The sequence below is a fragment of the Heloderma suspectum genome, chromosome 12, assembly GCF_057233095.1.
Source record: "Heloderma suspectum isolate Gila_16-S chromosome 12, 16-S_ref, whole genome shotgun sequence".
Classification (NCBI taxonomy): Eukaryota; Metazoa; Chordata; class Lepidosauria; order Squamata; family Helodermatidae; genus Heloderma; species Heloderma suspectum.
The window spans coordinates 35,053,425-35,081,400 of record NC_139469.1 but is presented as its reverse complement, the minus strand read 5'-3'; the positions used below and the strand labels follow the sequence as shown (position 1 = coordinate 35,081,400).

General features: G+C 47.3%; 2 protein-coding genes across 4 annotated transcripts in view; both read right to left on the bottom strand.

Moving 5' to 3' along the window:
• The window catches only part of AQP8 (aquaporin 8), a 51,211-nt gene extending 39,676 nt beyond the window's left edge, over window positions 1-11,535 (bottom strand). For both annotated transcript variants that reach the window (XM_084819079.1, XM_084819078.1), the window contains exon 1: window positions 11,467-11,535. The gene's annotated coding sequence lies outside the window, so the exon portion shown is untranslated. The remainder of the gene's footprint in view (window positions 1-11,466) is intronic.
• Window positions 6,909-27,860, bottom strand: LCMT1 (leucine carboxyl methyltransferase 1). Of its 2 annotated transcripts, XM_084819075.1 has the most exons (11): window positions 27,653-27,860; window positions 26,219-26,310; window positions 25,940-26,061; window positions 25,358-25,434; window positions 22,722-22,783; window positions 17,003-17,105; window positions 13,920-14,040; window positions 11,921-12,022; window positions 11,467-11,558; window positions 9,617-9,714; window positions 6,909-7,622 (listed from the first exon to the last, which is right to left on the bottom strand). In XM_084819075.1, exons 1-11 carry the CDS (start codon window positions 27,739-27,741, stop codon window positions 7,600-7,602), a joined length of 981 nt encoding a protein of 326 aa, XP_084675201.1. In that variant the 5' UTR covers window positions 27,742-27,860; the 3' UTR covers window positions 6,909-7,599. The 2 variants fall into 2 exon arrangements, with proteins under 2 accessions (XP_084675201.1, XP_084675202.1); XM_084819076.1 differs by lacking the exon at window positions 9,617-9,714.
• Between the last annotated feature and the right edge of the window lie 116 nt (window positions 27,861-27,976).

The window sequence follows — 27,976 nt, the reverse complement described above, 5'->3', positions numbered from 1 at the left end:
CGTTTCCCATATCCTTGCCTCTGTTTTTGCTATTCTCTTTGGTGTAATCAGGGTTGACAGCAGGAGTGGGCAACACATGGTCTGCCACTGGTGCTGCATCCTTGGTTGCCCTTGCTGCCCTCAGTGCTTCTGCTGGGAAACAAGCCAGGGGCGGCCCACAGGCTCCTGCTTTCGCAGCAGAATCCCTGTGCCTGCAGAGAAAGAGGGTGCGCAGGGACCGTGCTCCCAGTTTCTCTGCAGAATAGGGCTCCCACGTGCAAACAGCTCTTTGACAGGCTGTGGGGAGCCCCATTGTGCTGGGAAACTAGGCACAGGTCCGCATGCACCTTGTTTCACAGCAGAATCACTGGGATTATGGCGCTGCAGCTACTTCCAGTGACTGGAGAGACCACCAGGTTTCTCCCGAGTGAGCTGCTCACCCTTCCAAGTGGCACGGCGGGGGGTGGGGGGGAGCATCCCAGCCCATGCTTCACTCACCCTGCAGCCTCCCTACTGCGGGTGGGAGCAGGGCCAGGGAAGCGGCTTCGAACAAAACACCGGCTGGAGCGCTCCTCCAGCTGGCCCCCCAGTTGGGGACCTGGCTGTGCTCCATGCGGGCTTTCCCCAACTGGGAACACCTGGACACTGGGTCCTTGACCAAAGTGCTGACTGGGGAGCTCACGGGCACTTCGGCCAGGGACCAGGTGATGCTGGGGACATGGCCTTCCCACCTGGTGTCATCTGGCATGCCTGGGGCCCATGGGGGGGGTCATCTGCCCCCCCTGCCACCCTGAAACAATTCCCTACCCCTGCATTGGTGATATTCAGCCTCCTAGGACACTGTTACTGACCTTAAAATGGCCATTCTTGAACAAAGGAACTTCTAAGGGACAATCTTATTAAGTAGTTTGGTGCTATCACCTGTGGCCTGAATTGAGATAATGGGTTCCTGTCCCACTACAGGCATTCATTACCTTGCCATTGACAGGATGTTTGTCTTATCAGCACTGCTTTGTGAATGGTCACTATAACAGCTTTACATACATTTAAGCTTTAAGGTAATTGTCGCAATCTCCACTTTTTGCATTTCATTTCCAGCTGACCTCACAATTCACCCCCCACCCTGCATCATATGCATTTTTTCCATGCTCACTGACGATAACACTGCAAGCACCTCATAAAGTGGACTCTAGTCCTTGAGAGCGTACGCATAATAATTTGTTAGTCTTTAAGATGCCACAAGGGTTGCTGCTGTTTTTCTAGGAATTATGTAATTTTTGGCTTGCAGGCAGCAGGGCTTTGCTGGGGATGCTGCTCTCTGCAGTGTCGCTATTTTAGTAACTGATAAGTATGGGGACTCCCAGCAAAAAAGCAGCAGCGAGAGAGATTTATGAGGAGCAGCAGCGCATTCTGCAAGAGGCTACTTAGCAGCAGCATAGGGGCGGGCTTATGGGCAGCACAGTTCAGGGAATGCTTGATGCAGCAGATGTGCTCCAAATACATCAGAACAGCTGGAGAGTCCCTGAAACTCAAGAATTCTATTCAGTAGTTTTGCAAGGAAAGCCACAGAAAACCCCAGTCCTCTTGGACGTTGCAGATGGCCACATGGGGAAGGTGGAAGAGAATTTCCCAGGGAAGCACACAGCAAATTATGCTATCGGCTTCAGCAGAGCGTAAAGGGGGACTCTCAGACAAAAGCTGTCAGGATTAATTTGCAATAGGTGGCTCAGAAGCCAAAGCTGGCACACACCGAGGCTTCCATACTTTGCCATGGCAACCAAAATTCCAGTTTGCCTTTGCCTAGCGCTGCAGAACCCCCAAACTTCAAGAACAGCAAATGACATCTCCCAGCCAACAGCTTTGGGTATCTAATGCTGGATTTCAATGCAAAGCGACCTCTCAAACCTTAAGCTACTAAGACATTGGAAATGAGTCACTTCACAATCCAGGAAACTGGGGGCTGAATGGCTCTGCACACTAACATGTATTATGATCTGTCTGTGACAAAGGATGTATTTCAGGTTCCCTTATTCCCAAGTCACCATTGTCTCATCTGGCATAAGAATGTGCCCAGCTGAATGAGTGGCCAGAAACCCCATGGGACAGATCCCAGTTACCATGGCAGCCATGAAATCCTGAGTCACACCCAACAGGGGGCATGGGCATAAATGTCAAAGTCCCCAAGCACAACCAATTCAGGAGACTCCACCACCCACCCCCAAGACCCCACCTTGGCTAGCTCAGGCAGGGAGGCTAATGGGTAGAGGGGTGGTTGGTTCACCCTTTTGTCCCAGGCACCATGTTCAGGAAGAAATATTCCAAACTGCCTAATGGGGCACGTGGCTACTGGGACAGAATTGCGTTGGGAGATGGCCAGGCTCTTCCATGGAAAGGAGGTCTTCAGGGTCACTCCTTCTTCCAGTTACTCTCACAACCAATAGGTACCTACTTGCCTTGGTGGCAATACTTTGGGTCTAAAAGTCTCGCTCCTAAATGCCAGATCAGTTAATGGGAAAACAGCCTCCCTGAAATTGAACCTAGGTGAGTAGGCTGGCCTGGCCTGCATCACAGAGCTGGCTGGGCAAAGTGTCTGTTGGGGGTGTGTGTGTGTGAATCTTTCTCAGCTTTGACAATTGCAGAACTCTCCCCGCCCAGACCTGGATGGAGAAAGTAAGCGTTCCCAGTGGCACAGACTTATTTTGTGGGTGGGCCAACAAACAGCAAAGCTGTTGACTTCCCAGTTCCGGCTACATCTGAACCTCCATACTGAATAAGGAACTCGGAACCAACAGCAGAATCGGTGCCTATAGCAGGGGCAGCAGCTACCATCACATGCAGCCAGCCAGACTGGTAGGACACTGCTGCCCTCATGTCTTGCGTGTGGGCTTCCCAGAGGCCTCTGGCTGGCCACCGTGGACTAGAGAGGCCTTTGGTTGGGCCCCATCCATTCTTATGGGAAGGGGCCTAGAGCATATGTGTTGCAGCTAGCTAGAAAAGCATCTCAGCAGGGCTGGAAAAGACCTGGATCAGGCAGAGGGCTTGGTGGGCTACTGCTTATTGTTGTAGACACTACTTGGCCAGGTGGACCACTGGGCTAATTCAGCAGAAGGCAGCGTTGTATGTTCAGAAGATTTTGCTGGTCTGCTATTGCATACCTCACACCACACAACACACCTGAATACTCCTCGTGTTGGCAGCCTCTGGTTGCCACATTCCAAACCTGTTACCAATTCCAATTAATGACTGGCTGCTGGAACAGGTGCTGATGTGTGGGCACCAAGGTAAGGAGCTCTTATGAGTTCACAACCTCAGTACGCACGTCAAGGAGGAGCGACAAGGACTAGTCTGGCTTAGCTTTCCTGCGCACGGGGCTTCCCTAACTGGCCCAAGCGCTGGTGTGGAAGATCCACCCCAGGGAGGAAATGAGATCACATGGGCATGGCCATGTCCACCTGATGTCACATGGCCTGTGAGAGGCTAGGGAGGGTGTCATCCAGCCCCCACCCAAAACTAGTGCTGCATGCCTGAGGTAAGGAGATTAAAAAGCAAGGAGTAAATTGAGAATGTGCAAGCCAAATTCTAGCACAGATAAAAGTCTGAAGAATTTGGCAGCAGCTGGGCTGTTAAAATAAAAAAGGTTTATCAGCATGCAAACCCTTTGCAAAATATCACTTCAAAAACAATGGTAGTGGAAGACCAACTTCCTGTAAAATTTTGAACTGAAAGGATAGACAGTGAAGGCCAGATTGCAGATGGAAAGTGGCAAGTGTTAGCCTCTATAAAGAAAGGATAAGAAAGAAAAAAAGATCAGACCCAAAGCCAAATGGACAAGCTGCTTTTTAATAATAGAGATGCCAGCACTGCTGTAATTGTCCTGTACATGAACTGCTCATGAGAGCTAGCTTCTTTGCACATGCTCCAATAATTCACAGCACATGAGAACAACATGGCTGGCTCCACATTTCACCACCTCGGTCTTTCCCCAAAGGAATAAATCAAATGGGTGGGATTATCCAATGCATCAGTAAGGCATGGCCCAACAGGAGCCACTGGATAAACAAAATTCATGTCCAAAGCAGCATGATAGTTTAGCGCTACCCATGGGCACATACATGTGTGGACACACACATATACATACCCTTGTGATAACTGTGGGAGCAATGCGAGCTTCTTACGCTACATCCATTCAGTGCAACTGCTTATTTATTTGATTTGTACCCCACCTTTCTACCAAAAAATGGCACTCAAGGTGGCTTACAGAACCAATTAAAATTTATTAAAACAATACAATAAAAATGTAGCAATTACAGAAAAAATATTATTTAAAACAGCCCACCAGACCCACTTACAGGCTAAAACCTTCTTAAATAAAGTGGTCTTTGCCTGCTGGTCGGAAATCAGAGGGAGCAAACCCAGCCTCAGCCTGGGAGCAGCCACTGAAAAGGCCTTCTCTCAGGTGGCCTCTAAAGATGGTGGTTTCAAAAGAAGGGCCTCTCCTGAAGATCTTAGAACTTGGGCAGGCTGATATGGGAGAAGGCAGTCTGTCCAGGCCTAATTGCTTTGGCACATACCATGTCCACTCAACCTACAGCAGGCAAGTTGGATTATGTAAATATGCCCCAACACTTTCACCATTCTGCCTCACCATACTGGACACAGACGTGGGCCAAAGACACTTTGCTCCATGTTGTTGGAAATTGCACAGTAGCAGCCTCCCCAAGAGTGATTTTCTCTCTGCAGGAAACACTTTTCACCCAGAGACACAGCTGAAGATACCCTGTACTAGAGGTATGCACTGCCCCCCTTTGACTCAGACCCCAATTTGGCACTTCAGAAAACACCCAAAGATCCATCTAGCCTGAACAAGACTCCTGCGCAAACTCCGCAATCATGGAATAAGAGGAGAGGTCCTCTTATGGATCAGTAACTGGTTAAAGAACAGAAAGCAGAAAGTAGGAATAAATGGTAAATTCTCCCAAGGGAGGGAAGTGAATAGTGGGGTCCCATAGGGATCTGTATTAGGACCAATGCTTTTCAACCTGTTAATAAATTATCTGGAGTTCGGAGTGAGCAGTGAAGTGGCCAAGTTTGCGAGTGACACCAAATTATTCAGGGTGGTTAAAGCAAAAAGGGACTGTGAGGAGCTCCAAAAGGATCTCTCCAAACTGGGAGAGTGGGCACCCAAATGGCAAACGTGGTTCAATGTAGGCAAGTGTAAAGTGATGCATGTTGGGGCAAAAAATCCCAACTTCAAGTATAGCTTGATGGGATCTGAGCTAGTGGTGACCAACCAGGAAGGAGATCTGGGGGTTGTGGTGGCCAGCTCAATGAAGATGTCAACCCAGTGTGGGGCCACTGTAAAAAAAAAAAAAAGGCAAACTCCATGTGAGGCATAATTAGAAAAGGAATTGAGAATAAAATTGCCAGTATCATACTGCTCCTATACAAATCTACGGTGCAACCACACTTGGAATACTGTGTCCAGTTCTGGTCACCACACCTAAAAAAAAATATTGCAGAGCTGGGAAAAGTGCAGGAAAGGGCAACTAAAATGATCAAGGGCCTGAAGCATCTCCCCTATGAAAGGTTACAACAGCTGGGATTGTTTAGCTTGGAAAAAAGGTGGATAAGAGACATGACAGAGATCTAGAAAATTATGCATGGTGTGGAGAATGTGGATAGGGAGACTTTTTTCTCCCTCTCTCATAATACTAGGACCTAAAGGGGTCATCTCACAACATCTGTGGGCCAAATGAAGTCAGTGGGCATGGCCTCAGCCTGTGATATCACATGGTCTTAGGCTGAAGCACTGGCTGAGGACCCAGCCATGGCTTTTCCCCAGCTGGGCCATAGAGGAGGCAGCACCTGGGGAAGGACAGGCATGGGAAAACCCATGGGCCGGACTTGCCCACGGGCCAGGGGTCTGACACCCCTGCTGTAGTCTATCTTCATACTTCCAACTGTGGCCTACCAGGCAAGCACACAAGGCCACGTCCTTCCCCCTGCTGTTGTTCCTCGGCAACTGGCATTCTGTGGCAGATTGCCTCTGAGCCTGAAGTTTCTACATGGCCCTCCTGCCTTAACAGCGTCATCCTCCTCCAGCAAGAGCTGGAGCTCCCCTCCCCCAAGGACACATATTTGGCAGCAGCAGAAGAGGGTGCTCAATGGCTGTCCTTGAGAAACTGCTGAGATACACCTGAACTGTCTTGCGAGGAAAAAAGCCATTTTCTAAGGGGCCCACCCACAGATGCAGCAGCTCCCTGCTGCAATTTGGTATGACTCACTACTCAGGCCTGGCCTCCTTCCCATCAGCATCAGGGATGACATGTCTGCTATATTGGGTGCAACGGGATCATTGACTCACTTCTGGTGCACGATTCCCAGCCCCCAAAAGGAGGCTGTCTGTAGCATCTCTGTGTGAGTCACCATGGCTCTTGCCTTGTCTCCTTTCAATCAGAAAATAGCTTGAAACAATGGGAATGGGGTCCTCCAAGGGAGCCTTCCATCTAGATCCAAAACTTTTCAGATGTCATACTGAAACAAGGAAAAAAAGTGTGCCTCAGGTAGCCCAAGCCCAGGAAATTGGGGTCTGGACAGGCTCTCTTGAGGACACAATTATTTAGCCTTTTAAATTATGTAGCTGTTTCACTGTTTTTAATGTTTTTGCTTGTATTGTATTAAATTGTTGCATACTGCCTTGATGGCTTTTTAGCAAATAAGGCAGTGTATAACTGTTAATGACAAAAAATAAATATAAGCCACTTAGGTTTGCTCCTATTTCTACCACTCAGGAACTGTATAAATCCTGGCTTGTTGGATGAGGGCAACAGGGCACACAGGAGAGGAGGTCTGATGGATTAGCCACATCCCCAATTCCTTGCTAATCAAGTGTTCGCTAGGGTCAAGTAGAAGTAAGGTATGACACAACATTACAAAAACCCACCATTTATTAACCCTTGCTGCAGGCGGGCTGAGGGGGTGTTTCAGTACAGCCCAGGACAGGGAGAAGCCGCACTGCAGGGCCAATGGCAAACACCTGCTTTCAGCCCTGGCAAACAGCAGAGTCTCCTTCTGGAAGGCAGCGAGCAGTCCCTTGACACAGCTAAGCAGATTCACACGGAAAGTACAAAATCTTCACTGCCGCAGAGGCTGGAGAAATACCAGGACCAACATCCCACAGAAGAAAAGAGACACAAGATGACAGGCAGGAGGAGGAGCCTCCAGCATCTGCCGAGAACCTCCTGTATCTTCTGACATCCCCGCCGCCCCCCAGCCCAGTTCTCAGCTCTCCAGTGAGCACAGGTACATCAGGCACGTGAGCCTTCCACTCACAGGAGAAACACAAATAATTTCTGTTCATAACAATTCCAAAAAACAGGTCCCTGGAAAAGGGGAAGAGGCGCTCTCATTATTCAGCTGCTCACAACAGGAAATCATTTATTCAAAAGGTTGCAAGACGCCAAGAGTGAAGGGAGGGGCGAACCACTCCTGCAAATGCTCCACGGCTCACGTTCACTTGAAGATGCCATCCATGGGGAGGAGCTTGCTGGAGTGGATGCATGCAGAGCCCCACCAGCAGGGGGCAGCAGACTCACCCTGAGCTGCACCAGAGCAAATGCATTAGAGAGTAATCTCTGCAAGGCCTGTTGGAAGACAGAGAGAAGACAATGGTGGAACCGGATGCATAATGAGGTAGAGCATGGTTGGGCAACATGTGGCCAGCCCCCACTGTCCCAACAGCAATAGCAAAAACATTTAAAAAAAAGAAAAGAAAATGGCGTCTGGAGCATCCATTTTGAAGACTTTTTGACTCTTTTAGTGCTCTGTAGCCACTCCAGCTACCGTATTTTTATTTTTCACTGCTCAGAGGGGAGGGGGTGTCCCCTGGACCTCCCTAAGTTGCCTATTCCTGGTGTAGAGGCTGGCTGTGCACACTATGCTGAACATTGGTGCAGAGAGACTAAAGAGGACTGTAATGGCACCAAGGTAAGGTACAGCGGGATCCAGACCACTCCTGTCTCCAGCATGCCCAACTTCAGAATGAAGCAGCATGCTAAGGGCGAAGGCACAGATTTCTAGACCTCCAGACCCTTAAAGAGGAGAAGAACCAGCCAAGCACCTTTTGGATGAGGACACTGACTCTGTGTGCTCTTTTGTCTTCAAGAATCACAGCTCAGTCTCTACGTTACAGGCATACTTGGCAGCTAGTGAACGTCTGTGGCCATCCAAGCTACACATGCCTAGCTGTTAAAAGAGCACTGGGTGGCCTGAGTGCTGGTGGGGCTTCCCCCTGACCTTGAGCAAATTACAGTGTGCCAGCCTCCCTCCCAAGTGGAGTCTCAAGTCTAGCCAGAACAGAGCAGGAAGCAGCTACACCGAAGTAGCTCTTATGCTGTTGTGGCGTCAGACAGCAATTGCTGCATCTGAAAACTGGTTCATGGAGGCCACTTTAGTGGAGCTATGTTGGAGCAGCTCAGAGGATGGGAAGCAGCGGATGCCCCTGTGGCCATCCGTTGTCTTTCTCCACTCTCCCTGACATCTTCTGGGTACGGCATCAGCTGAAAGCCAAGGACGTGATGCACAGAGGCAGCTCCAAGGCCTTGCTGATCAGAGTGTGGCTCAGCAGAGATAATAGCAAACGTCTGACACTGCTGCTGGGACAGGGTTGATGTGGATGCTCAGCTTCCCATAAGCCAGTTCCAATGGGATTTGCCGCTCCTCTTCTGAACACAGCCAGAGAGGAAGCAGTTCTTTCTAAACATCCTGCTGCTTACATGCAAGCAGCTCAGAGTGCTGACAGAGGATTCAGCCAGGACCTGCACCTTGCAGAGCAGGCACCTCTTAGCCAAAAGGGCAGGCCCACTCACAGGGCAAGCTATTCAGCTGGAAGGCCATGGGGAAGAAGACAGGCCATGTTTCCATGCACCCACCAAGCCAGGAGCTGCTCTTCCAAATGGATTTCTCCCCAATCCAAAGTGTTTGTGATCAGGCACACCAAACAAGCCAAGTGCAGAGAGCCCCTAAAACTAACTGAATTTGCCAGAGAGGGGGAGGAAGGAACGGAATAGCAGAATATTCTTCCAAGATCACCTCCCTTTCTCAAAGGAGCCCAATGACGTATCAGCACTGCCCCAGAAATGTACATCTTTTATCAGGTGGTCTCTGATGGAAGAGGGTCACAGGAATCACCAATCTGGGAGCTTAGCTGCTGCTTGAGTGCCCCACAAGTATGTGGGTAGAGCTTACAACAGAAGAGCAACTACCCTAAGGACCAACTTGTATAACCGGTACAGACAGCATCGGCTTAACCTTTGCACTGCAGGCTCCTGTGGAAGGACCATTTGACTAAAGGAGGCCAGCATCCCCCACCACACCCAGCCACTTGGCTGTCCCATGGAACATGAGCACCACAGAAGGAACCAAGCTTTCAGTGGTAATGTAGACAACTGCCCACCCTGCCATACAGGGGCAACCAGGAGAGCAGACAGAGAGGCAAACCGGAAGGGTGGGGTTGGACTTGCCACCTCCCCCAGCAAAGCAGGTAAGGGACATGTCCAGAGACTTGTCCAAGATCTCACAAGATAGCCTGGGCCAACCCTCAAGCAGCTTAAAAGACCGCCAATGAGCGGGACCATACCCAGATTCCGGGAGTCCCTGGTAGCCCAACACAGGCAGTAATGTTGCATGAGCTGCTCAAGCAGTTCCTTCTCATCGAGGAACTCAAGCGCCTCTACCCTGGAAGGAAGGAAGGAAGAGAGGAAGGACTGCGGTGGATACAGAAACAAGCACACGAATACCCACACATGCAGAGAAACACCTTCAAGCCAGCATGCCCATGGAGCAGAGCAAAGTGGCTACAGTGCTGGACTGGAACTAGGGTGATCTGTGTTCAAATCCCTACTCAGCCATGAAGCTCACTGAGCAGTACTGAGCCAGGCACCTTCATTCAGCTTACCCTACCTCGCAAGGTTGTTGCAAGAATAAAATCAGAACCTCTGGTATGCTGCCCACTTGAGCTCTTTGGATGGACAGGATACATATGCGATAAATAAATCCTTCTCATATAATCAGAGAAAGGAAAAGCTGCAAGTCCAAGCCACTACAACTCCCAGGACTGGTCTAGTCACTGGGGGACATCAGGTGGCTGCCCTAGACAGGCACTTGGCAAGAGCCCTAGAAAAGTTATTTACCTTGAAAGAGAGATACAAGTGATAACCAACACTGAAAACATACTGACACGCTGCATATGTCTACAACATGCTACCATGGAGGTAACTAGGTGCTTAAAAGCTTGTGTGGTGGCCGTCTCAAGGAGATCAACAGGAGTACAATCCTGCTGGTTCTTCTGGACCTCTCAGCAGTTTGCAATACCATTGGCCATAATATCCTTCCGGGCTGTCTAGCTGGGCTAAGACTGGGGCACAGTCCTCTTTGGAGGGGCAAGTTCAGAAGGCATTCTTTGGGGCCTACTATTTCATCCTACAGCCCCTGACTTTTGTGGTGCCTCAGGGTTTCAGTCTGTCTCACATACCTTTTAACACCTACATGAAACTGCTGGGAAATGTCATGCAGAGGTTTGGGTTGAGGTGTCACAGTATGTAAACAACACACAACTTCAGCTCTCATTTCTCCCTGTTAATCCCAGCATGGCAGTGAAAACCTTAAACAGGTATCTGGAGGCAATTCTGGGATGGATGAGGGCAAACAAAAGTGAAACTTAATCCCGACAAGACAGAAGTACAGTTGCTTGGGAGGACTGCATGCCTCTTGGATAGAGGCATGCAACTGATTTTGGATGGAGTTACGCTTCCAAGTAAGTAGCTGGGGGTACTCCTCCACCAAATGTTTTGGGGGCGCAAGCCTCAGTAATATGCACACTGGTTATATCCAGACTAAACTACTGTAATGCTCTCTACACTGGGGTGCCTTTGAAAACAGTCTTGAAATTTCAGCTGGTGCAAAGTCCAGTGTTCAGAATGTTGTTTGGGCGCTAGATAGGTAGATCATATCACACCAAATTAGCACCAGATGCAGCGCTTACCCATTTGTTTCCAGGCTCAATTTAAAGTACTAGTTCTAATTTTTAAAGCCTTGAATGGTCTGGGGCCAGTTTATTGAAGGACCACCAACACCCCTATAAACCTGTTCGGATCCCAGGTGAGGCCCTGCTCTTTGGCCCACCACTAAGGTGGATCAGGCTGGCTGGGCCCAAGGGACAGGGCCTTTTCCCTCCCTCAAGTACTCTAATAGGTGACCTTTAAGCAGCCCCTCAAGACCTTCTTAGTCTGCCAAGCTTTTCATTGATATTATTTTGGCTGGTCCCCAGAGCTATTTTCATTGTGTTAGTTGTCCATCGTTTCATTTTTAATCATTTTACCATAAGCCACTTTGGAAGGCCTCACTCAAACAAGCAGAGTAGAAACATATTAAAATATATAAAAACAGCAGGCAAGCACGTTGGTGTAAGAGTGAGAAGGAGGAGCTTACCGTTTCACATCATCTGGAGGCAAGCGATTGTAGACTTTCACCATATCTATAGCATCTGCTGTTTCCCAGCCATTTAGTAGGAATCGTTCCTTCTGTGAATCGAACATGGTGAGAAGAGTCAACAAAGGGCAGGCTCTCCATCAGGTGAGATGGGGGAGGGTAAGCGATGAGGAGCTTGCAGCCCTGAGTCCAAGATGTGCTCTACCTTTCCAACAGAATCTGGCTTGAATTTAAAGTGTATGACATATCCTTGAAACTAGGGAGCAGGAGCAATTTCCTTCTCCCCAGCGAAGGGACTATCCAATACAAACTTCACTGGAGGATTTAGTCTTGACCGGGAAAAGGTCTGAAATGACACAGTCAGGTCTGGAGGCAAGCCCTGCAATCTGAGCCAAACCATCACTCCACTGGAAGACTGGCCAAGAGGAGTCCCTCCCACCCAGAATTGTCTTACCTGGGTGTCCAGAGACCGGCAGTCTTCCACACCAACCAGGTTGCATTGCCTGCTCTGCAAATTCTCAATCATGATCTGCCCAAAGCGATCTGCCATGTTTACCTGGAGAGGATGCAGGAGAGAGGCTGAAAGAGAGCTGCGTCACAGCTGAAAAAGCCGGTATTCCACTAGCTTCCTACTCAGGCACAGGCCTTTATCTTTGCTCAGAAGGTACCTCAGATCCAGAAGTCTTTCATCCTTAGATCCACACGCTGTATTTTTCATACCACGTGATCCTTGCCACTCCCATTTGAGGCTTGCAAGCATGGAGTTTGGTATCTGGTACAGAACTGAGCCACCTGAGACTGTCCACTTCCATTTCATTTTTTTTTTTAATTGAGCCCTTGCTTGTCAATACAAGCTTAGTAACATGAGAGTGGCATCTGATGAGAGATTATGTATTTATTTATTTAACAATATTTATGAGTCACTTAAAGAAATTTTAAGTGATGTACAAAAAGAAGTAGGGAGGGAGTTCCAGACAATAGGCACTATGACACTGAAAGCCCTATTCCAAGCCACCATGGACTGGACCTCCAAAATCTCAGGTGCCACTAGACAGATCTCCCCTGATGGGCACGGCAACTGAGCAGGCTTATGCACTAGAGCAGGAATAAACAGAACGTCCAGCAGCAGAGAGGGGCACGGGCTCAGCTCTACAGCCCTCGCCACACCTAGCAGAGACAAAATAGGCAGAACCCTGGCATATTTGCTTGCCTCAGCTGGACTGCAGAATATGGGCTATTTTAAGACTGAGAAGTTTAGCTCCTTCCTACCCCAAATATATATTGATTGTATTTTTATCCTGCTCCTCAGCCAAAAAAGGCTCCCAGAGTGGCTTGCAATGAATGAACGAAGAAGACAGTCCCTGCCCGCAGGCTTACAATCTAAAAAAGACATGACACACAAGGAAAAGGCAATGGGGAAGGAAGAGGGAGAAAATGAATTAGGTAGACTGTCAGCAGGGCTGGTGGGATGGCCCTGTTCCCCCCTCTCATCTCCCAAAGGAGGGGCAGTCCAACTGGAGAAGGCCCTGATGTTCCCTTGCCTGCTCCCTTGCTCCTTCTTCTTCCCTACAGGGCCATGGATGGCAGTTAGCCCTTTGAGGGTGGGGGGAATCCAACTAGAGCAGGCCCAGTATATAATCCACCTTGGTGGGCCCCACAACATCATTGAGAAATCACTGGCTGCCCTGGGTATACTGTCCCAAGCGCTGTCTCACAGGCTGGATATAAATGATAGAACTGTTCTTTAAAAAAATTAAGTCCATAGAGCAACAGAGCGCAATCCCGAAATTGCTAGCCACTCTGCCAAGATCACCAAAGCGGTCAGTTTAGTGATCCTAGAAATTGTAACTTGAAATTGTGATGGAAACTTCACTAGAAAGCTAGAAATCTGATCAGAAACAGCTTGTTCCAGAGGATCACAAAAACCTATCCCGCTGCTTCTTTTTCCGCCTCTGCCTGGATTCATACGCAAAATTGGGGTATCAAATCTCTCGTCTGCATTTCCGCCCCCACCCAGCAACCAGCAGTTTCTACTTTTCATGTGGACTTGGCTTGCAGTGCCACTCAAGCTGCCAACACAGTCTAAGCGTCAAGCGATTAAAATTTCATAGCCTTACATAAGATTGCTCACAATGCCATTTCCTTGAGTTCAACCACCTCTGACTCAGCAGCTACTCTTCTCCATAAAAAATTATTAACACCACTCAGAAGGGTCCCCTATTGTATTGCGTGGGTGGGGAGGGGGACACAAACCCCCCACCAAACATAAACAGCTCTGATCTCTAACTGTTCTTCTGATTGTTCTGCAATCTCATAGAGATAACCCTAAATCCAAAGCAGTTGCATGTCTGAATGTTTGTGATTCTGGACAGAAGAGCAGAGCAATTCATCTGCCAATTTCACATGTGGAATTTGTACCTGGAACACCTGTCACTTTAGGGGTTGCAGCTTACCTGCTCGTAGTTTATAAACATGGCGGCCTGGAACATGCGTGCCACCCACTTGAGGAGGCGTGCCGAATGTTCTCGGGTCATGTAGATCAGCACGCATTCTGCCACCAGGAGAGTTGGCAAACTTTAAATAGGGAAGAAAAGCAGTGGGGGACAGAGAACAAGGTCAGGACATTTTTGTTTCTTCTGGCATCCATAACTTCATGAGGTTCAGGGAAGGGAAAGATGGCTTTGTACGGGCAGAGATACCCTTGACACATTACAGCAGCGCATTAGAGGAGCTGCTTTCCACAGGTTCATGCCATAGCACTGCTCTAACATGTAAAGGCCTGCCAGCACCACCACATGAACAGGACACATTGGATGGGTCTTTCCTATGGCACTGGCACTCCAGACAGCAGCACAATGAGATAAACCCACTGAAAAGTGTGTCTCATGGTCCAGCTGAGTGTGTATATAAAGGGCACCTGAGTGTGTGTTTTCAAGAAGCAGCTGGCAAGTTAAGATGGCCTTCACTAGCCCTTGTGCATTATGTCATGAAGTGACTACACCATATTACTACCTGCCCAGCAAAGAGCTTCTGCAGCCAGGATCTGAAAAAAAATAACTACAGCGCTGCCTGCCTCAGCTATGCCTATTCATCTGCCTATATAGGATGCAGCCACCTTTAGAACCAAGGACTGGCACAACATTATTCAACTTCAACTGCTTATGGACAATGATTCCATATCCAGCTCATATTATTCGCCATGCATTATTGATTGCATTTGTTTCCTTGTCCAAATGTCAACCAAATGAGTTCTCAAAGCGGGGAGCACTAAAACATCCAAGAAAACACACCCAATGAATCAGCCGCATGGTCTGATCACTAGGGAGAATAATACACGGCTTCTCTTTTTTGGCATGATGCGAGGCTTGGTATTAGTTTGCATCCACCTTACTACTTTCTGGAGATGAACCTTTTTTGACCACAGAACCTATGATGCAGCCTACCCCAACCTGGCACCCTCCACATGTGTTGGGATGGCAACTATTGTCAGGGTGGACACCGAGCCCATAGAATCCCAGAGTAGTTCTGATTCTGAGGAAGAGCAGTCGCTCCTGGGAGAGGAGCGCACTCCTCTTTCCCAGGGCCCACAGCTGACGGGGATTCCTCCCACCAGCATTCCTCGATTAGAAAGCAGTCCAGGGAGTGACCGAGCACAGATAGCAGACCTGGTGGATGCGCGACGCAGACGCAGAGAGCGGCGCCAGATGGAGGGTGAGGAAAGGAGGTGTAGTGCCCGGCTGGCGCGCAAACAAAGGCTGAGCCCAGAGGATCCAAGGGAAAAGGGGAGGGACTCTCCCTAGTCCTTAAGTTCAGGGGTCTGCCAGTAATTCTCTTTCAAACGGGGACCAACTGTTTCTACTTAGGGCATAGGTACTCTGCTGCTCAGATCTAGTTGCTACCTGTAGAGTTGTTAAGTTGTAAAAGAAGAATAAAGCTTTGAAAGGAATCCCTTTGTCTGTGTCTGGACTTGGCTACTGGATTAGACTGAGAGAGGCCTCCAAGGAGCCCTTGACAACTATCATAATTCGCAGCCAGCATTGCCACTGGCCACATGTGGCTGGGAATTATGCGAGTTGCAATCCCAACACATCTGGAGGGTATCAAGTTGGGGAAGGCTGCTGTGAGGGGTTCTGGGCACAGGGAAAAAGAGTCCAAACAAACTGATGGCCTCACTACCGAATCACCGGTCAGAGGCTTTCATGGCCCAGCAGAAGTGTCTACTACACACTACCCAGGGACCAGCAACAACCCAGTGAAGAGCAGGTCACTCCAAAGGACTCAAGGGAGCCACATGGCAGGCTATGGGAGAAGGAAAGAGGGATGTAGTTTGCTCCCCACCATCAAGATATAACAGTGGGCATTTCAACAGGCTTTTCCACACCTGAAAGGCAGTCTTCAAGAGGGCATCTTTACTATCTGCACAGCAGCAAGAGGCTCCTGCAGGTGTACAGAAGTGTGCTTAGGGATATGCATACTGGGGGTGGGGGGAGCTGCCCTCTCTTGAATCAGACTATTAGCTCGGCCACCGCAGATGGCAGTGGTTCTCCAGGTAATCAAGTTTCTCCCAGCACAACAAGAACTGAACCTGGAATCTTTTACACACAAACCAGAACACACACAAACTAAGTTACACACAAAAGACAGTTCCTTTCAAAGAGAAATGGAGCAATTCAGCACAAGGGGCCAGCAGCTAAGCACACACTGATGCAGCAACAGAACAGGGCTGGGTTAGCTGGATCTGCTCTCTTGAGTCCTGCAATCCGGGAATGACCCTCCCTCCCCTCCCCTCCCCTCCCCTCCCCTCCCCACTGACGTGACATGAACAACTGAGTAATTTTTCCTGCAGGGCTACTTTTAAATACTGAGAGCAAAAAGGGAAATGGACAGCCAGAAGCTAAAGGAATTCCACACAAGGAAGCTGTGTGAGCCGGTTAAGGAAGACCTGGTGGCATGAAAGGCTTGGCAAATCAGTGCAGAGCTGCATCCCTTGTGTTACTTACACACATGTTCCTGGCAGTCTGTAGCTTGCACCCAGTTGGAAGACCAATCTCTCCACATTGCTCAGGGCCCACGGAGAAACCCACAAACCCAAGCTTTGGACTGGCCCTCTGGAGGTCAGGGCACAACACTCCAGGGGTACGGCGGAGAGAGGGAGGACTGGGGTCCCTACTCACTCACCCTTATGGGAGGGCAACTTATGGCAATACAGACAAAAATAAAACTCTAGAAAATATAGTCTCAATGGAGATTTTATATGGTGGGGGGGATCCCCTGGGAGCTACTGAGTAAACATTCATCAGACCCAAGGAACACAATCAAGGCAATCTAGCCTCATGCACTCCCACAGACATACTCTGAAAACCTTCAAGATAAATAGACCCAATTTCCTGAAGGCCCAAAACTGGAACAGCAGAAACAGAAAGATGTTCTACTTGACTTTGCAGCCATGTTTAATGAAAGTTCTCCTGCTCTGTGCATCTGAAGAGCATTAATGGCTATAGCTTTTAAAAACAGTGTCTCTGAAACCCCATCTTACTGTGGATCCATGTTGCACTTCTTCAGGTTTTCCTCCAGCTTTGGCAGGTCTCGGAGATCTGCACCAATTATGGCATAACGGCTGGAGTCTAGGCTGTGAGCATCTGCAGAAGAATGAGCAGTTAAAGCTGTTTTGTTAATTGCTTACTCACCTGAGTTTAGTAAGAATCACATCTAGGCAGCCAGATAGGGAAACTTTATCAATACTATGGCCATTGGAGGGCACAAGCGTCTAAATCAGGTATGTGGGCACATAGGCTAGCAAACCTTTTTGTGGACTAATTACTTTGGGAGAACTATTTAAATGGCTAATTTAATGCCCATATTTCTCAAAAGGGAAAACTCTAAACCCAACATCAGAGCAGCTGTACTTTAAAGAGGTAGGCAGGCAGAATTATGGGATTTAAGTGCAATAACACAGAACTTTGCTGATTTAACAGAAGCCCACCTTGTTGGCAGCTGAAAAGACATATATGCTGGTGATAGGCTTTAAAAAATGTTTTACATAACACGGCCTTGTTAACCAAACATATGGAGCACTCCCCTTCCAGCAGGGCTCGAGAATGTCAAATTCCGAAGAGCCTGGATGTTTAAGCCCCTGGGATTCCCCCACTATTGCCTTATATTGTGTGCTTACATTGGCTCAGCCCTTAGTTCATACCATAGCTGGTAACCATTTCCCAAAAATTTGTAGCCCACCCCAACTCAAGGGTGGTTAAATACTTAAAAGTACGTGTGCACATATAACACAAATCAAACAGACAAAAAAACAAATTTACCACCCCCGCCAAGTTAGCCCCAGCTACCAAAAGCCATCAAACATCAAAAATTTTCCCAAAGAAGGTTAAGGCATCGGTAGATCTTCAAAATGAAGACGTTCCCACCAAAAACAATTCCCAGGAAAACAAAGAAAAACATCTTCCTTCCGCAGACACAATGAGCCAGTTCACATGTCACAGCAGCAAATTGTGGGTTAATTAACCCACAATTTGCTAGATTGTGTGCTGCACATAAACCACTTCCATTTTGCATAAGCCGCCTCCAATTGGCATAGTTGTAGGTTGCTCCATGATGTGCAAACCTGGACACTTTGGGTTGTTTGTAAGTTAAACAAACCAAAGTTAACCTATGATTTCTTTTTAGGTTAACTTTGTGTTGCTTAACCCACAAACAACTGCAAGTGTCCGGGTTCGCATGTCATGCAGCAACCTAACATCAGGCTGATCAGAGACCACTTATGGAAAGTGGACGCAGCTCATACACAGCACACAACCTGGCAAATGCTGGGTCAATTAAACCACTTTCTGTCACTGCAATGCGCAAACCAGGTCAGAGATTCTGTTAGGCTTTTGGAGAACCCATTTGCCAGAAAAAAAAGAGCAGTGAATAGCCAGGACATTCCTTTTGAGAAGAAAGTTAGTTCTCCAATTGCCCAACTCTAGACTGGCATGGTGCGTGATGAAGGGGAGAATGCTGCCCTGGAAGCTGGAAGAAACCAAACTGTTTGGTGCTTGTGGGACAGAAAGATGCTACAGAAGAAGTGTGTCAGAGGAGATTCCATCAGCTGAAGCAGCAGATAGCAGAGCACACATGTCAAGAGAGTGGATGTTCAAAATGTGGCAGCAAGGGCAGAAGCACAGAGGCAGTCTAAACAACGACAACACTGAGGCTTGAGCATGGTGAAATAGCAACCTCCTCATCTTGTCGCTTCCCATCAGATGATGTCTGACTATCAAGCTTGTGCACAGAAGTCCTGTTATGCAGTCTAGTAGAGAAGTGTGTGTGTGTGTATGAAATGAATGCAGGGAGCATACAATTACTGAAAAAATGTGGTTGCTTTTGTCCTTTTCTTTTTTTGGAAAATAAGAGGAACAGTGCATGCTAACCAGGCGTGCCTAGCCAAAGAAGACAGAGACACAGAACAGTTAATTTCCTTCAACCATGTCAAGAAGCCTCAACAAAGTAATCCTGACCACTTTCACCTTGGAGACAAGAGTGGGCAAAAAAATGGAATCTAGCACCCTGATGGGAAGAGAAACAGGATCGGGGCCTTTGGAATATATCTGTCAGGAGTAGTGTGTGCTCCTGGGTTAGTTTTCACAAGCATTCACCTGCAATCTCAATTCAGAACTCCATTCCATCTCCTGCACACTTTAATGGGGTTTCTACAACAGAGAATTGGTGCTCCTCTCAGTCAGCCTTCACATACAGTCATGTGAAAAAGAAAGTACACCCTCTTTTGAGTTCTATGTTTTTACGTATCAGGACATAATAAAAATCATCTGGTCCTTGGCAGGTCTTAAAATTAGGTAAATAGAACCTCAGATGAACAACGCATGACATATTACACCGTGTCATTATTTATTTTACAGAAATAAAGCCAAAATGGAGAAGCCATGTGTGAAAAACTAAGTACACCCTTACTGCTTCCATAGGTATGAAGAGGCTAAGTAGCAGCCAGGTGCTGCTAATCAAATGCCCTTGATTATTGATCATCAGGAAGTGTGACCACCTCTATAAAAGTGGGTCTCGGGAGTTTGCTGGTCTCGAGCATTCAGGTGTGTTTTAACACAATGTCAAAGAGTCAAAACATCAGCAATGATCTTAGAGAAGCAATTGTTGCTGCCCATCAATCTGGGAAGGGTTATAAGGCCATATCCAAACAATTTAAAGTCCATCATTCTACAATGAGGAAGATTATTCACAAGTGGAAAACAGTCAAGACAGTTGCCAATCTTCCCAGGAGTGGACGTCCCAGCAAATTCACCCGAAGGGCAGACTGTGCAATACTCAGAGAAACTGCAAAACATCCAAGAGTTACATCTCAGACTCTACAGGCCTCAGTTAGCATGTTAAATGTTAAAGTTCATGACAGTACAATTAGAAAAGACTGAACAAGTATGGTTTGTTTGGAAGGGTTGCCAGGAGAAAGCCTCTTCTCTCTAAAAAGAACATGGCAGCATGGCTTAGGTTTGCAAAGTTGCATCTGAACAAATCACAAGACTTCTGGAACAATGTCTTTTGGACAGACGAGACCAAAGTGGAGATGTTTGGCCATAATGCACAATGCCGTGTTTGGTGAAAACCAAACACAGCATATCAGCACAAACATCTCATACCAACTGTCAAGCACGGTAGTGGAGGGGTGATGATTCGGGCTTGTTTTGCAGCCACAGGACCTGGGTACCTTGCAGTCCTTGAGTCGACCATAACCTCCTCTGTATACCAAAGTATTCTAGAGTCAAATGTGAGGCCATCTTTCTGACAGCTAAAGCTTGGCCGAAATTGGGTCATGCAACAGGACAATGAACCCAAGCACACCAGCAAATCTACAACAGAATGGCTGAAAAAGAAAAGAATCAAGGTGTTGCAATGGCCCAGTCAAAGTCCAGACCTCAACCCGACTGAAATGCTGTGGCAGGGCCTTAAGAGAGCTGTACATAAACAAATGCCCGCAAAATTCAATGAACTGAAGCAATGTTGTAAAGAAGAGTGGGCCAAAATTCCTCCACAATGATGTGAGAGACTGATAAAGTCATACAGAAAATGATTACTTCAAGTTATTGCTGCTAACGGTGGTTCTACAAGCTATTGAATCATAAGGTGTACTTAGTTTTTCACACATGGCTTCTCCACTTTGGCTTTATTTCTGTAAAATAAATAATGACACAGCGTAATAAGTCATGTGTTGTTGTTCATCTGAGGTTGCATTTACCTAATTTTAAGACCTGCTAAGGACCAGATGATTTTTATTATGTCCTGATACGTAAAACCATAGAACTCAAAAGAGGGTGTACTTTTTTTTTCACATGACTGTATTATACCAACTACACCCTTATCTGGACAGAGAGAGCCTAGCTACAGTTATCCATGCTCTGATAACTTCTCATCTGGTTTACTACAATGCATTGTACGTGGGGCTGCCTTTGAAAAAAGTCTGGAAACTTCAACTAGTCCAAAACAGGACAGCACGATTGTTAACAGGGACTGGCCAACGAGATCATATTACGCCAGTACTTTTCCAGCTACACTGGCTGCCAGTCCATTTCCGGGCCCAATTCAAAGCGCTGGTATTAACATTCAAAATCCTTAACAGCTTGGGGCCAGGTTCTCTGAAGGATCCCCTCCTCCCATATGTGCCTGCCTCGATCCTAAGATCATCCTCAGTGGTCCTTCTCCATGAGCCCCTGCCAAAGGAAGTGAGGTGGGTGGCTACCAAGAGGAGAGCCTTTTCTGCTGTGGCACCCGGTTGTGGAATGAGCTCCCCAGAGAGGTTCGCCTGGCACCTATGTTGTACTCCTTCCGGCACCAGGTGAAGACCTTTTTATTCTCCCAGTATGTTAGCATTTTAGCTTCCTAGTCTTTTGGTTTTGGTGTTTTAAATCTGTATTTTAAATCTCTGCATTGCTGCTAGATTTTATTCTGGTTGCACTGTTGCGGTTTTATGCTTTCATATTTTATATTGCTTTATGCTGCGCTTTGTGGTTTTAATTTTTGTGAACCACCCAGTGAGCTTCAGCTATTGGGTGGTATAGAAATGAAATAAATAAATATCCCAAAAGAGAGCCCACTCACTGACCAGGATGCCAGTCAATCAGCTTTTGATGGAAAATATGAGGCTTGGAATGTTGAGCCTTGTGTCCAAAGGACATACAGAAGCCTGAGTCAAGAACCAAGCCCACTTACAAGCTGCATTTTATCACAACCCAAAAGTGGTCGCTGGTTAGAACCTGGAATGAAAAGAAAAACCCAGGCGCCAAGTCTTTTCTGGAAAAAGTTCCAAGGCAAAGTATGCCTATCTGCATAGGCAAAAAATATTTGCATCGGAAAATGCTCTAGAGAGATCTAATTTAGCATTTTTATTATACTTTTATTTAGTGAACAATTAAGCTAAAAAATACCTCATATTCATTTGATTTTTATTGGAATATGTGTAAAAATTTAAGAACATTAGCATTTACTTCCCTCACATTGTTTAAATTTAGTTTAAATTGTTTCAGTTAAGCTTAATATTATATTTGCAACTGGCATCCATTCATTTTTACTAATGGACTTATGAAATGGAAAACTTTATGCAGAAAAATAAAGCCCTGGAAAAATTTCCAGAAAAAATTCTGCCTCACATCACTGCAGATGAGAGGTAGTATGAGCCCAAATTCAAAATCACACCACATCTTTCAACAAAACAGCCAACTAGGTTCTGAAACAAATGTGGCTCTTTGCTGTTTAAAGAAGATTAAGGAGTTTTATGCCTGTAATCATCAGAAACCTCTGATCTTCAAAACTTGACATTTATCTTCACTGTCCAGTTTTTAGCCATTAAACAGCAAATAAAGCAGCCCTCGCAACCGATGGGTGGCACGAAGAACAGCACAGCGGACCCCAATGGAGCATGCAGGAAAAAGCTTGTGTTGTTAAAGGAAACAGAGGATGGCAACAGCTCTCATGGCTGAGCGCCGTTTTTACACTCAGTGGTTTCCCTTTCCAAGCAACACAAACATCAGCAAAGAGATTGTAAACAGCACCCTAATGTTCCTTATCAAGAGAGTGCCAGTACATTGCAGGGAGCGACAAAAAAGAAGTTACAGATTCTCCCCTCCCTCCCCAGCATGTTACTTGAAATATTAACAACATGCCCACATAGCAGAATGAAGCAAGGAGGTGCAAGCGGCTTTGGAAATGCCAGCCTGCTTTACGGATGCATTTTTAAGATGACTCACCTATCAGGAGAGACTCTCCTGAATGGCTTTCCATAATTGGTTTTGACAGGGGAGGTTTTGATCTGTGGGAGAGAAGGAGGAAAGGAAGGAAGGAAGGAAGGAAGGAAGGAAGAAAAAGACTGTGAGTTGTCTTTTATGACACACGCAAAGACTGGGCAGTTGTGCCAGCCCTCTACTGGAAAGAGACCACTAGACCTGACTGCTGAGCCAGTCTTTTGAGCATGTTCAGTGAGCAGGTGCAACAAAGACAAACAAGTAGCTGAACTCCAGTGCCCTGTCAGTCAAGAGAGAAGGGTCTTCCCCCGAGCCGACCATCTGCAGAGCAGGAGAAAAAGAGAAGAGAAGCCTGTGCAGGTGGTGCTGGCTGGGCAGGAAGGGCTAGACAAAAAAGGAGGGGCTTCAAGGTGCATAGAAATGTTTCCGTTCTCAGTTCCCAAAATAGAGGTATCCTGCTGAGCAAGGGTGAATCTGTGTATCTGAAGCTAATGAGAAGCAGTCCTTGGGCCACACAAAACCCAGAAGCCTCAGGTAAAAATGTTTTGCTTGAAATGAATGCTACCAGCTATTTCAGACAGTTTTTTCAGTACAGCCATTGCCTCAAACTGAAGCATTGTCCCTGCTTTATTAAGACTTGATGGTCTTATAGGCCCCCTTCTAACCCTACTATTCTATGATTCTATTAAAGCAACTAAGGGCCGTTTCAGATGTTATAACCTCACTTTGCAGACCTGCCCAGGTTTGTATTTAATCTAAATATTTGTAGTCCACTTACTATCCTACAGTGGGTTTTTGAAGCACTTCCCTATGAAATTACCGTTAAAAATATACACTGCAGAGAACAGTGATTGATCCTTATTTCTGGGATGATGCAAGAACAAAAACAAAAAGACCCTTCAGTTTTACATAGTACACAACCTCAAGTCTGTAACATGTGAACTTGTCCAAAATACTGGATGTGTTTGGATGACTGCAACAGGAAAAGAAGCCATCGTGGCTTCTCCCTGCACCTCTGCGCAAGTTGTGCATGCAACTGCCATTTGCATAATCCCCTGCGATGCATGCAGCACAGGTTGGCGTGTTGTCCAAACCTGGTATGCAGCACAGCGGGGGTGGCTTCCTACCCATCCTACAAAGTCTGCTGCATGTTGTGGGTTGTAGGTATTCTTCTTCAAGAATATCGGAAGATTGACAATCTCCAGCTAACCATATTAAATGATGTAACCTACTTGGAGCAAAACAGGCTAAGATTGAGACATCCAGCCATTTCTACCGCTAAAGCTCTTTTAGAAGATGATTTTAATATCCACAACACGTGGAAATAACATTGGCTAGGAAACTGTCCTCCACAATGCTGAAGCTTGCCCTGCATCTTGGAAAAGCCACCTGGATTTGACCAGCCCCGTGCAATATGGACAACCTTGAACCGAATTCGCATGGGTCATGGTAGATGTGCAGATGCCCTTTACAAATGGGGCAAAATAACATCAAATTGTGATTGTGGGGCTGAAAAACACACTATCCAACACATAGTGACAGAGTGTCAAAACCGAGCCTACAATGGAGATTTTGCTAATTTCCTGGCTGTGACAACTGAAGCAAAAAACTGTATCTGTAACCTAGACATACGTTTGTGATTTTCCTGTCTATATTTTATATTTCATATTTATTATGCTCTATGTTTTTATTGTAATGCAATGTGAATGTGCCATATGATAAATAAATAAATTGGCCCACAACTCCCATCAGTCCTAGCCAGCACAACCATTGCTGAGGAATGATGTGATCGGCAGGCCAAAACATCTGGAGGGCAACAAGTTGCGTATCCCTTATGACTACTAAGCAAGGCAATGCAACAATTTTGGGAGTGCTGTTTCACAACTAACAAGATTTCACCCCAAATTGCACTTTCTTCTCAAAAAAACAAAAAATATGTTCACTTGAGTCTAGGGATGGGGGAGAATTTCTCCCCGAAACTTCGGGGAGCCGAGTGCCAACGCATTCGGTACTCCGAAGGTTGTTCGGGGAGAAATTCTCTGCCCCCTGCCCCCGGGATGGGACTTACCTTTCACGAATGTCCCTCCTGGCGGCGGTTCGGCAAGTCTTCGTCAGGGGCTTCGCCGCCATTACAATAAAAGTTAAAAAAAAAAAACACCCCTGTGATAGGCTACGTAACGATTAACGTAGCCTATCACGGCTAGATCTGCAAAGTCAGCCGTGATAGGCTACGTTAATCGTCACGTAGCCTATCAAGGGTGACTTTAAAAAAAAAAAAAGCGCGTACGGCTAATGGTGGCCCCCATAGGGAGCCGCCATTCGCGTTCCTTATTTGGTCCCTGTAGTCTACGTAAAGATTTACGTGGACTACGGCAAAAATAAGGGCAACCAAATAGCGTTGCCCTTATTTTCGCCGTAGTCTACGTAAATCTTTACATAGATTTATGTAAATTCGCCGTAGTCTACGTAAATCTTTACATAGATTTATGTATGTAAATACATACTCCCCCCCGGCCTGAACTTCAGGGGGAGCAGCGAAGCGCCTCCCCCCCACCGCGAAGCAAGCTGCAAGACCAGGTAAGTGACTTTCGTACATCCCTACTTGAGTCCAGGTCAAATGCAACACACACCCATGGACTTACTTGATGTAATGGATTTTCCTTGCGACTATAGATGGAAAATCAACTTCAAAATATTTTCTAGGAAGCAGATTCTCATCCTGAAAAGAAAAAAAAATCACTTTCAGCTTAAGATACTGCTGGTGGAGGCAAACAAGTCAGCCCCTCAGCTTTGCAAGCTTTGTACTTTCTGGAAACCCTTTCCATGTTGACCTATACTACGACACTGTGTGTTGCAAAGGATTCTGGGACATATCCAAAACTCTAGAATCCTCTGTCATCGCATGCAGGATGCAATACTGGGCCTCATCTCTATCCATGAGCCAAACTTGCCTGCAGCTGAAAATGCACGGGAAAGGATGTTAATGGGAAGATGAGCCACCTTTCAGGAAAGTATCCTCCATTACTCATGTCTTCTCTGAGGAACCTCCAAGGAACCCCAGAATTCCCCAGAACACAGATGGAAAAAACACTGCTCCTAGGTCATTCTACTGGATATATATAATCAATAAAAGGGAAGGAACAAAAATGCTTATAAATGACCACTAGAGGTCATCCTGGAGCCATGAAATCCTTGGGTCACCTCACCACCATAAGCAATTTCACCTTTAATTTCCAGAACAGGGTGTCCAAGCCAGCACCAAGGTTTATGATTTGGCAAATGCATTCAGTCTTCTGCAAGAAAGCCTTAAGTAAGTGACCAACTCCCTGGACACGGGCATAATATCCTAAAGAAAAGCATAATTATTAGAATTGGATAATGATTAGCTGATGTGTACTTCAATCCTTAGTACATCTTCCAACATTTTGTTATTGCCATTAGAGACACCCCCCCCACACCTGGAGAACATATACAGTTTGACCTATATTTGTTTACAAACTTACCACGACTGATTTCAGGTGCCTTCCTTTCCTTCGGTTGTCTCACAAAATGTTCAATGTAAGGATCCTTCCAGTAGCCAATGTTTACAGCATATCTGACCAAGGGAGAGAAAGAGACCATCTGAATAAGACTATCCAGAAAGGGGATTCTTACGTGCTTACAAAGAATTAGGGAAGCTCACAGTGGCTGCCATTCACACAAGAGGTAAGAATGGTACCTGCACATGCAAACAGGACCTTGATGCCATGCTTGCAAGCTTTCTGGAGGTATCTGCTGACCAGCTGCTGTCAGAAACAAGATGATGGACTAGATGGACTTGAGGTCCGATCTAGCAGGGCTCTCGTTACAAGAAATTGCATAATAATAGAATCTGCATGCTCAGAGACAGGTTACCTCTGGATACTAGCCACCAGAGTACAAACCATCGGGTGGGGGGGGATCTTCAGATCCTAACTGTGAGCTTCTGGCTGACCACTTCTGGAAATAGAAAGCTGGACTAGTTCCCAAATCTGGTACCCTCCAGATGTTTTGGATATCAACTCTCTTCAGCCCCAGCCAGCATGGACAATGGCCAAGAATGCTGGGAGTTGTAGTACAAACCATCAAGAGGGTATCAGGTTGAGGAAGTCTGGACTAGATGAACCTTTGGTCTGATCCAGCAGAGGTCTTCTTGGACAAGCTAAATGGAAACTCCATGCTCAGAGGTACCCTTTCTCTGGGTACCAAATGCTGGGAGCAAACAAAAGAGGAGGTCTGTTTGTGCGCTTCCAGGGGACACCTGGATGGCCCCTGTAGGAAGTAGGAAGCAGAATTCATTACATTCGTATACTGTCCAATAGCCGAAGCTCTCTGGGCAGCTTACAAAGCCCAGAGAGCTGAACTAGAAGGACTTTGATCTGATGCAGCAAGAGAATTCTTAGATAAATTTGTGGTGAGCAGCCTCTCACCAGCTACCATTAGAGCTAAGAATGGGACATCCATGCTTAGGAGCACTATACCTCTGAATTCCAAATGCTGTGGACAATGGGGGGGGGGGAAGCAAACTGTTGGCTTCCTGCCTGGTTTGCAGGCAACTGGTTGACCATGGAGGCAGAGAACCCGTGTAGTGGAGTTTGGACTTTAATTGGGGAGACCCTGCTTCAGATTCTCCACTCAGCAATGGAACTCACTGGTTGGCTGACACTGGGCCAGTCGCTGTTTGTCAGCCTAGCCTACCTCGCAGGATTGTTGTGAGGATATCATGGCGGCGGGGGGGGGGGGGACAGCACACACAGCCTTGAGCCCCTGGGAGGAAAGGTGGGATTATACATGAAATAATGTCGCGGCAGCTGGACTTTGGGCCTGGCGGCAAGGCGCTCTCAGGGCCTTCAAGCCCGCCGCGGGCGGCCCGCTCGCGCCCATTCGCCAGGGGAGGGCTGCCGCCCCCTGGGCCTCACCGCTTGCACTGGGAGGCGTCGTCGCAGGTGCCCCTCACGGCCTCGTCGAAGACATCGGCGCCGAGCGGGTCCCGGGAGGTGCCGGCCATGGCCGGGCGGAGAGCGCGGCGGGATCAGCGGCGGGACGAGGGGGAGCAGCGCCGGCCGCCCATGCCGGGGCCGCCTCAGCCGCGGGGCCCTCTCGCCGCGCGGCTCCCCGCCCGCCAACAACGCCCCCGCCCATTGGCCCGGCCGGGAGGATTTCTATTGGGCGGCGCAGACCGCTCGCCTTCGTTCCCCTCGCCCCCCCCCCCGGCGCCTCTTGTTTCTACTGGCCAATGGCGT

What these genes read in the sequence shown, in the direction of transcription:
- LCMT1 (XM_084819075.1), bottom strand. Translation starts at nt 27,741, where the DNA reads ATGGCCGGCACCTCCCGGGACCCGCTCGGCGCCGATGTCTTCGACGAG. An exon ending in AGGAGAGTCTCTCCTGATAG is followed by an intron (nt 17,106 to 22,721) that starts GTGAGTCATCTT and finishes ATTCTTCTGCAG; the next exon opens with ATGCTCACAGCCTAGACTCC. An exon ending in GCCGGTCTCTGGACACCCAG is followed by an intron (nt 11,559 to 11,920) that starts GTAAGACAATTC and finishes TTCGATTCACAG; the next exon opens with AAGGAACGATTCCTACTAAA.